We start from the raw sequence: 10868 nt of genomic DNA, 5'->3' as shown, positions 1-10868 counted from the left end.
TTGACGTCTTTTAACACGTGACAATTTAGTTATAGTGTAATATGCCACATACAATCCAAACACAGTGTTGAAAGATGATCTCATTTAACTACTTTCACATACAAAAGGGCAAATCTAGCACTCTGACAGGTTTTTTGTTTGTTTGTTTGTTTTGTTTTTTGTATGAATCCTTAGAACTTCTAGGTAAAATCCTACAACAGTGTGTTCCACTGAAAGGGAGGGTTTCAAGTAAAGATGAATAAATAACTAGCCAAGGAACCCTCAAATAAATCTTTTTTATATAGTTTACTTATAAGCATTATTAACATCACTTACCAATAGCACCAATACTTACTAATTACCTGGAGTAAGGGAGTGTGGAGTACAACCTAACACCGAGCAAAATGTAAAAAAAAAAAAAAAAAAAAAAAAAAAAAAAAAAAAAAAAAGGGGTTTGTTGTTGTTATTACACAAGGTCAAACAGCATGTCCTTCCGGCCAGATTTTCAGAACAATTTTTCCTGTTTCCAAGAAATTCATATCAAAAAGAGTTTTCACTGCATTTTTTCTTTGTTTTGTTTACTGAACTGTGTGTAAATTACACATTCCAACCTTATATTACATTAATCAGCATCTTCTTACCTACAACATACAGCAGCAATATTTTGAAACATCTGACCAACTCACAGCAAGTGTTAGACAGGCTGAAGTACAACCTCCAACAGTTGTTATGTAATGTTGCAACTAAGCCACCTTTCACATAAACAATGACAAGTCAATTCTCTTTCATTTAAATAATAATAATAAAAAAAAGAATGTATTTCTTGAATTTTCTACTCACAGAATGAAACACAGAGTAAGAAACACCTTGTTTGTGGTGAAGATTTTGCTTCCTCTGTCCCTTGGGGTGGGGAGTGGGTGAAGTCTTCTCTGAGGGGTGAGAACATAAACTGTACACTGAAGGGTATAAACTCTATGTAAGTCATATTTGTGACAAAGAATTAAACTGTGTTGAGTTTGTTGTATTGTTAAAAATACTGGCCAGTCAATTTTACACTGTTGAGAGTGTACATGTAATTTATTTCCCATATGTTTGCAAAGATTCCAAAGGAAAAGGTAAAAAAAAAAAAAAAAAAAAAAAAAAAAAAAAAAAAAAAAAAAAACCTTTTTTTTTTTAATTTAATTTGCTGCCCTTCCTTGTTTACAGTCCAATGGCAGTGTTTATACTGTATATAATTTGACATGTGGCACTAATTTATCAGGCTTTTTTAGCAAGTGTTACAACTAACCGTCTGTCTGTTAGTTAACCCCACCCATGGGGTAGGTTGTAATATTGCACATCCCATCACTTTTGGTGGAATTGTAAATGAATGATAGCTGCTAGAAATAAAGTTCAAGTGCTCATTTGTAGCAGAGCAGAGATGTATACGTTGCTTGTATTAAAACACGATGAATGCTAACTTTTAAATATTTAAAGATTACCAAGCAAAAACCAAAATGTGTTGGGCTGTACCCTGCTCTCCCCTACCCATACAGATAGCACTTTGTATTTATATAAAATTAGTATTTGTATAACACTATTGTAGCAAAAGTGTGACGTTCATACAGTACAATGCTTATGTAAGTAGCATAATGGGACCTAATGCTACATTCCTTACTTTGCCTGACTACTGTATTTAACAGTAAGTTGGAACCATTACATGTGGATGTTTTAAGACAATTTACGTAATGAATGTATAAAATGTATACGCAATGATGTATAAAATGTTACTACATTTGATATTATCAACAATCAAGCTTGATCTATTATGGTTCTTAAATTCCACAGAGTTGAACTCCAACCTTCCAACTTACCTACCTGTAATTTTCTAGTAATCCTGAAGACCTTGGTTAGCTTGTTCAGGTGTGTTTGATTAGGGTTGGAGGTAATCTTTGCAGGACAGTGGACCTTGAGGGCCAGATTTGAAGAACCAGCCTGATCTATCATGTTGGTACAGGTGTACAGTTGGTATGCGTGAATAGATTTTTATCCAAATATGGAATAACAGTGATCAGTTGGGTGTTTTCCAAATGAACAGTGTTAAAAACAGAGCTATGGTGTTGTTTCCCCTGTGATAAAAGCAGTACGTAACTACAGCTTACAAGTCAGGTTCGTATCTGGTCCCCCACCAGAGATTTTCAAGATTGAAAAGATTATAGATTGACCCTAAAAGTGGAACTGTGAGCAATCTTGAGTATTAAATTTTGGACTTAAGTTATATATGTTATACATATATTTACACTTGTATACACATTTATATATGTCCATGTAGCTTGTAATGCGCTTTAGATAGCAGTTTTTGTTCCAAGGAGCTAGGACCATCCTGAGCCGAGATATTGAGGTTTGATTGTTGTGTGAAATAATAACAACAAAAAACAAAACTGGTGATTTTGCAATGCCAATACATAGAGGTAATCACTCAAAAATATTTAGGAAAATTAAAAATGGTCGAGCAACCTATATTGGGCCACTTGAGGTTGAATGACCCAGAACTTTTTCCACCTCTGTTTGTTTTGTCCCATCTTGTCTTCTGTGGTTTTGTTTTTCTTTCATTTATCCATGTATTAATTGTATTTTGTATTTTATTTCATTTCTGTTTATTTCATTGTGCAGACATTTGTCTTTAAATGTGCTATTTAAGAGAAATGACTTGGCTTGATTGACTCCATTTCCTCTATTCAATCTCTCCAAAATAGTTAGAGATTAGGCATTCATTTTAGAGATTTGGATTCATCACAGTGATCAGTTGGGCCAAGTGAAGAAATCTAATGAAAGCGTTAAATATAGTGATGTTGACGCTTTAACTTGTCACCAAATAAGTATTACAGTTGTACTTTTGTTGTCATTATTTATCCTCAATTTAGTCTCCTCACTTTTCTGCTCCATTGCCAGCATTCTTGTGAGCTCATGCATGACTTTCATAGTATCGGTAAAGGCATACTTCACATTCTTGTGAAATAAGACTCGAGACACAGAGAATGGTAAGCACCTGAAACTGGAGGATTTATTCCTATACTAAAAGACTGGATTATGTTGGATTAACTGATTATCACCAGTTTGTCCTTCAGCAATTGCCTCTTTGCTACTACTTTGCTGACATTCCTGATACAATGTTTTCCATTTTAACACATGAGTGGGTAGAACAAGGATTTTATTATGGCCTGTGATCAGAGGGAGGAGGAGTGCTGGTAGTCGTCGCACCTGTCTTTTTCACCTTGCTCTTTTTTTTACATGTGTGGTGTCTATCTTCCTCATTTGCCTAACTGACACTGCGGAGGCCTTAACGTCCTCCTTATTCCTCATCAGTGTATAAAGACTTCATGACACACAGCTTTTCCTCCAAGTTAAAAATAAAGGCAAGCCAATCATTAACCTACACCCTTCTCTAGATCAACATTCATTAAGTGTCCTGACTAATATGATACAACCATATTTGGACTCAGAGTTATTCAATAACCCAAAAGGAGTAGATATCAGTCATTGGCCATCTTTCCGCTCAGCGTGCCGTAAAACATGAGTAAGCAAATCGTTCTCTTCCTTATATGTTATGAAACATACCTGAGGTATAATGATCTGAATAGGATAAAAAATAAGGATAAATAATTGCATGTAGAAATTGGTACTTCTAGAAAAACAGTTTAATCTAACATGCTTATGAGTTCGGTTTCCTTAATGGTTAAATCCTTACATGATAGTGAGTTCTAAAAAATGGTTCATTTAGGACAGTGGTCACCAACTCTGTTACTGGAGATCTACCTTCCTGAAGGACTTTAGTTCCAACCATAAACCTGCCCAACTGACCAGCTAATCATTGCCTTAAGAAGTTCTTGATCAACTAAAACAAGCATGATGGGTTTTGGTTGGAGATGAAACCTGCAGGAAGGTAGATCTCAAGGAAGAGGATTGATGACCACTGGTTTAGGACAATCCTTAACCATACAATGATTTTTTATGCTCCTCAAAGGAGTGTAAGGGTGACTCAGCCTAAGCATTTATGCAACATTAAAACTTTTGAACCGATTAAATTCAATGACTGTACAGCATCAAAGGAGAATATTCTTTTATTGTATGAGGTATAACCTGGCTATCTGGCTGACGAAACCTGACAGGTGTACACACTGGCTTTTATTTTGGATAGACAAACTTCATTTGTGTTCCCAATGTTTGCTTTTGCAAAGGCTTCAACTCCCAGTCTGTAGTTTGCATACAGACGGTTGCACCTGTGTAATCAAAGACAGGCAAAGGCACACCTAATTTCAATACGAGCCTCATTTTATCCACGGCCTGCACCTTCAGAGAAGCACAGATAACAGAAATGGAGATGTATCCAACGAGTAGAGATTGTGGAGAAAAGGAAGAAGACTAAAACATAGGTAGGGACAGATAGACAGAAGGTCTGGAAATGTTACACTCTGAAATTCCCTTGTCCTTCGTACTGGCCCTCCCCCCTCACTAAGCCTGCCTCAAGGCAGAGTTATTGTTCCTGCCTATCAGTGTCATTTCGACAGGGCGTGAGGAACGTTGGGGCAAGTGAGAGTGGAGATGAGGCAGTCACCGTGCAGTGAGAAGGCAGTGCACTTCTGTTTCACCTGCAGCACCGCTGACTCGAGACTCGAGAATGTGAACATGCTCTAGAAGCAACTGAGGAGAGAGGAAACTAGACGGGTACACAAACAGGTAAGTGTGTCTGTAGAGTTTGCTGTGTGTCTGCAATCACCTTTAGTTGGCAAAGAAAAATTGAAGTTTTGTTAAAAGGAAAGAACAATACAACTAGTATATAGTACAAGCTGAGAGAACCGTGAGGACTAAGCCTGATGTGAGTACGAGATCAAAATCTTACGAAAAAAACAAGTGTCAAGTATCAACAGGATACACATTTTGTAACAACCTGAAGTTAGTGCATTGGATTTGAACTTCATGAAAATGAGGACAGCTTTCACAATTTTAAACTTTGTTTCCTTAATCATTTAGATAGCACCGTACACTAGGTTCAAAATGTTACACTTGGAGGGAGGGTCATCCAACAATGGAGTAGTAGAACCATGTCTGGTATGCACTTTAACTCCATGTGCTAGAATAAATTGAGTTAATATATACCAGAGAAGGTCTGTAGTCCCCTCAGGTGCAGTGAGGTGATTGTAGAGGCTCAACCTCCCCCTGTCACTGTTCTGAGCCTCACAAGCTGCCCGGGCATCAGGAATGCCAAAGAGAGAGTAATAAGAGGGAGAACAAGCAGGAGCATTGTGTAGTGTGGAGAGAGGGAGAAGAACAGACAGATAGACATAGGGACAGACACACACACACGCGCACACACACGCACGCACGCACACACACACACACACACACACACACACACACACACACCCTGCAGTTTTGTGTGAACAGAACATCTGGTGTGAAAACTCTTATCCCAGATCTACAAATGGATATACACACACACGTGCACATGCTCAGCCATTTTTCAGTGTAAGCAGTACAGATGCCTTGTTAAGCAGAATAAGCATATATACGTTTGAGACAATATAAACAGAGTGCAATCAAATCGATCACCTGTCAGTGCTCTTTGTTCCTGTGTTTTGGTGCCAAGCCAAAATGGTCCTGATATCCCACTGGAACCATAATATTGAGTTGCTCTGGATGTTATAATAGTCAGAGAAGTGAGATCCAGTGAAGACGTAAGAGGCTTCAGAGTATCTGATTGTGATTAAAAGGTTTATAAAGGGCACGCATAAACCTGACGGCGCAATGAAAACAGAAACAACAAAGCGGGCTGTGTGTGCTGCCCGTCGCAAGACAAGGACTCCCACATAACTCACTGTCTCTCAGAGAAAACACACATGATGAAGGCGGCCAAAGCGCAGCGTTGCGTGATACTGCAGCCAACAGTGAATGTGTTCTCGAAACATTTGTGGATATATTAACCCATGTCAAATGAAAAGAATAAGTTACACACCTGTTTATACCAGATTAATAGATGCACTAGATGTACTGTACACGGTGTAACAAGTGTGTTCTTTAACTCCCTTTTTCTTTTACACAGACTTGTTTTGTGTACTGGTCAAGTGTGCATCGTTGCATGATCTCAGTGTTCTGCACGTACACAAGACCATAAATCCAAGGTAAGTCATTATCAAGCTCACACATGCTAATTTAAAACTATCCCTGATATCACTGGCATTTGAAATACGTACTGAATCGCCTCACACTTACACTTACACAAATATCTAGCTGGGTCCGGAGGTCAGAGTTCAAAAACCAGACGGACTCAATTAATGTGATCTAGTATGTGTTATTGTCCCTATAGCTTTCAGTAAATTGTTGTAAACGTTTTGTCTTTGGTAAAAAAAAAAAAAAATTGTAAGTAATGTAATTGAACAAAACAGATTTAGATTTAGTTATTCACATCTACTAATAAATAAATAAATAAATAAATAAATAAATAAATAAATAAATTGTGCAGTCCAACCACTGGACACTATTTTATATGCACAAAAAATATCCAGTCATTAAAAAAGTTTGAAATTTAAGATAACTTTGATGTGCTTAGAAAACAGGATTTAGTGTTAAAATGTAATACTGTATCTATTTATACATTATCATTTAAGTGCAAAGACAAAAATATAAAAAATAAATATAAAATATATGTATTATGTATTAATATTTCAATGCCAAATTAGTTCAAATTAAACCTAGAGAAGTCAATCATATATAAGGAAAAGTGCTTAAAGCATCAGTAGCTACTGTAGGTTATCAGCAACTTTAGCTCTATTTAATTGGACTTCTGCTGTGATTTTGCAAGGAATAGCCAAGCTATGGTCAAGCTAGAGAGTGGTACGGTCAGGAACACATTTACAGCTCAATAAAATATGATAAGGTGTGGAGGTAAGTGCCTGCATAATACCGTAATATCACTCAATCTAGTGCAGTATTCTGCAAAATAATTACTATTAGTAAAAGCTGTTGTGTGTAGGTCAGGTACAAGGCTGTTACAGTTTTACAGGCTAAAGCATGCTGAAGTTTTTAGTGTTAAAAGTAGAGACAGTGTCACAGACATTAAAAATACTAGACATATTGTGCTGTATCTAGCAGCACTGTTTTTTCAGTTACTGATACTGGAACTGAGGTCAATGTCAATGACTTTCATATTCTTGAGACTAGTCGTGGCCTTCATAACCAAGTCTAGATAAAAGTATATACACATTTTTTCCTTATCTCTCAGTTCCAGTAACCCGTCTTAATATATAAAACAATCACATAAATAAGCACAACAATGTTAAGGTGGTTAGAAAAAGAAATTGATGTTTAAATAAAAGTCATCCAATTATTACTGCCTAATAATGAAAAGGTCATCAAATAACATCAAATGACTAATTTATCCTCCACTAGTGGTGTCTTGAACACTGTCAGGATCCACTGTGTTTTTGTAGTCTGTGTGTGTTCTCAATAAGCAACCACTATATTTAGATTACTAGTCATTAAACGCCAAATGATTATTAATCAGTCCCTTAATTTTACCCTATGTTATTTTTATTTAAAAGAACAAAAAGTACAGTGGATTAAAAACAATGAACTGTAATTCATTATATTTAGATAACTTTTCATTTATTTGTGCATTTTTTTTTTTGTGTATAATATATTGCAGCTCTTGTTCATGTAGTTATATCTTTCATAATGGTCTAATTGAATTGCTTATTTATTTATTTACAACGTAAGCAGAGACCAATCTGAGACTTTTCATAATGTGCCATTTTTTAGCCAATCAGACATAAGGAGGTGTGAATGATAGGATGTACCTGTAAGATGGACCTGGGAGCGACTGTGTGGCACACCCAGACAACAGTGGACGCTGAAGTGGAGAAAGGTCCCGAGCTGCAGTGCTCCATCTGTTTCACCACGTATGACAATGTCTTCAAAACGCCCAAACAGCTGGACTGCACACATACATTCTGTCTGGAGTGCCTCTCACGCCTCATGGCCATCTCCATGGACCCTGAGGAGAGCAAAATCTCGTGTCCCTTCTGCCGCCACCTGACAGCCATCCCTAAAAATGGCCCACCGGCTCTGACCACCAGCCATGAGGTTCTGTGTCGTCTTCCCAGGCATCAGCAACACGAGGAGCCCGTGTGGCTCGATGGGGACAAGCTGTGCTACAAACGGCCACTTAAGACAGGCATGCCGGCTTTCTGCATCTGCATTGATATTGGTGCCAGTGGGCATGGTGCAGGTGCTCCGCGTCAGACGCGCCCCAGGGTGAGCCTGATGGAAAGACTCGCTAACTGGAAGAAGCTGCTGCTGTTTATTGTAATCATGGTGCTGGTGGTGGTGATTGTGCTGTGGCCGCTGCAGTGTATCATCACCACAGGGTCGATGCGCTGCGTGCCTCGCACCCCACAGACCAACCCCAGCACATCTCCACGCACACTGATATACCCATGACTGACACACAAACAAACTGTTCATCTTACACTCCTGAGACCTGTACACTCAGTGATGATTGGCAAGACACGAATGAAATTTTATTATTATTATTAGAAACTGAGAATGGGCTTGAAACCTTGTCCAAAACCATCTGTATGACCTTCATTCATTCATTTTTAGTAGCCACTTTATCTTTGACAGGGTTGTGTTGGATCCAGAGTCTATCCCGGGAATACTGAACATGAGGTGGGAAGACTGGATGGATGCCAGTCCATCGCCAGCAGCATACACACACACTTTCACATCTAGGGGAAATTTAGCATCATCGATCCACCTACTGTGTTGTTTTGGGAGGTGGGATGAAACCTGAGAAGCCAGAGGAGACCCAGATGGACACAGGGAGAACAAGAAACACTCCACACAGACAGTAACCTGAGCTCAGGATCGAAACCTGGAGCTGTGAAGTGGTGACGCTTCCAGCTGCGAGACAAATCAGTGGCTAAATCTTTGATTAGTATTGGTTTACTGAGACTCGTGTTCATCTGCAGAAAAGCACAGGCCTGGACTTACTATAGATCTAATAAGATGATGAGTGGTAAGAAAAGTGCAGGGCTGGGCTACTATAGATCTAATGAGATGATGAGAGGTAGGAAAAGCACAGGGAGGGGTTACTAAAGCTCTAATGAGATGATGAGAGGTAGGAAAAGCACATGGCTGGAATTACTATAGATCTAATGAGATGATGAGAGGTAGGAAAAGCACATGGCTGGACTTACTATAGCTCTAATAATGAGAGGTAGGAAAAGCACATGGCTGGACTTACTATAGGTCTAATGAGATAATGAGAGGTAGGGAAAGCACATGGCTGGACTTACTATAGCTCTAATGAGATAATGAGACGTAGGGAAAGCACATGGCTGGACTTACTATAGCTCTAATGAGATGATAAGAGGTAGGAAAAGCACAGGGAGGGGTTACTATAGCTCTAATGAGATGATGAGAGGTAGGAAAAGCACAGGGAGGGGTTACTATAGCTCTAATGAGATGATGAGAGGTAGGAAAAGCACAGGGAGGGGTTACTGTAGCTCTAATGAGATGATGAGAGGTAGGAAAAGCACAGGGAGGGGTTACTATAGCTCTAATGAGATAATGAGAGGTAGGAAAAGCACAGGGAGGGGTTACTATAGCTCTAATGAGATGATGAGAGGTAGGAAAAGCACAGGGCTGGACTTACTATAGATCTAATGAGATGATGAGCGGTAGGACACCTGTGGAAGGGTAAAAGACATGACTTGAAGGGTAAAAGACTTTAACATGTGATGTAAACAGGTCTAATACTATGTTCATCTTCGGCACTTTCTAAAAGTATTTACATTTTTCCACGTCTAAATCAGAATCTTTGAATTAAGAAAGGAATGTAAATTAGTTTGTGGTTAATTCCAAGTCTGACTGGCTATTTTTTTTTAAGATCCAATGCCATGTTTTTTTTTTTTTGTTTGTTTTTTTTAAAACTTGTATAAAAAAATGATTGAAATTAGAAATCTCAGAACAGTATTCAAAGTGGTTCTTTACAGTGGACCTGAGACGCCTCATGCCAAAATCCATTAAAAGGTTATATTAACTTTTTAATAACTGCACTATGAATATCCTTATGTGGCTTTCATACATAAATATTTCTATAGTTGTGTATAATTTTATATGCGCTGTATATAGAATATTTGTTCTCACTGTATTATGGACTACATTTTTTTTTTTTTTTGCCTATCAAAAAATAAATGCTGACTAAACACCAACCCTTGAATGAAGAGCATCCATGATCGATCGTAATGTTGATATTGTAACTTTGCTGTTCTAACTTCCTGTTCTGTGTCAGTATTGGCAGCCAAGTCTCCAGTGTGTGTTCTGAACTGAAACGCAACCATCCAAACATCTCCAGGCTGACTGAGAAAACGTGACCACACACACACACACACACACACACACACACACACACACACACACACACACACACACACCTGATTGAATCACCCGCTCCTCCTCCTGGACATTTTAGAATCCACAAGAAGCCAATTAAAGTAGTTCATTATGAAGCCTTTGTGGGAAATGAGGTTAAAAGTAAAAGAAGTGTGAAACAGTATCCAGCTCCTGTATGTAGTCTCAGATAATGCACAAATATGCCCATGGGGAAACTGAGGACGCTTCAGCATGAGCAGCTGTCAAACGTGTCCATGTGTATGAGAAAGTGGATGGATATGATGATAGGGTTTCCAATTAGTAATGAGATGTTAAGATGATCAGACGCCATAGAGAGCACAACATTTGAACACTATGTCTACGAGTGTTAATTACATTGAATTTCTCCAAAATTTCTCTTGAACACATGCCATTGTAGTAAAATACCCCAACCTCACATTAACCCTCATCCTACCGAC

The 10868-nt window shown here is 38.3% G+C and overlaps 1 protein-coding gene across 2 annotated transcripts; it reads left to right on the top strand.

The window, feature by feature from the left end:
- Positions 1–3906: 3906 nt before the first annotated feature.
- On the top strand, positions 3907–10868 carry LOC128619867 (RING finger protein 223). Of its 2 annotated transcripts, XR_008388019.1 has the most exons (4): positions 3907–4695; positions 6059–6137; positions 7774–9133; positions 9186–10868. XR_008388019.1 is itself a non-coding variant. In XM_053644347.1 (3 exons), the coding sequence occupies exon 3, from the start codon at positions 7798–7800 to the stop codon at positions 8452–8454; it is 657 nt and encodes a 218-aa protein (XP_053500322.1). In that variant the 5' UTR covers positions 3907–4695; positions 6059–6137; positions 7774–7797; the 3' UTR covers positions 8455–10867. The 2 variants fall into 2 exon arrangements, 1 of the variants encoding a protein (XP_053500322.1); XM_053644347.1 differs by having other exon boundaries at positions 7774–10867.

This window comes from Ictalurus furcatus, chromosome 15 (assembly GCF_023375685.1).
Source record: "Ictalurus furcatus strain D&B chromosome 15, Billie_1.0, whole genome shotgun sequence".
Classification (NCBI taxonomy): Eukaryota; Metazoa; Chordata; class Actinopteri; order Siluriformes; family Ictaluridae; genus Ictalurus; species Ictalurus furcatus.
Note: the sequence above shows the minus strand (reverse complement) of the source record. Positions and strands in the feature narration are given on the sequence as shown.

Excerpts from the sequence above, each read along its gene's own strand:
- LOC128619867 (XM_053644347.1), top strand. The coding sequence starts at position 7,798 with ATGATAGGATGTACCTGTAAGATGGACCTGGGAGCGACTGTGTGGCAC.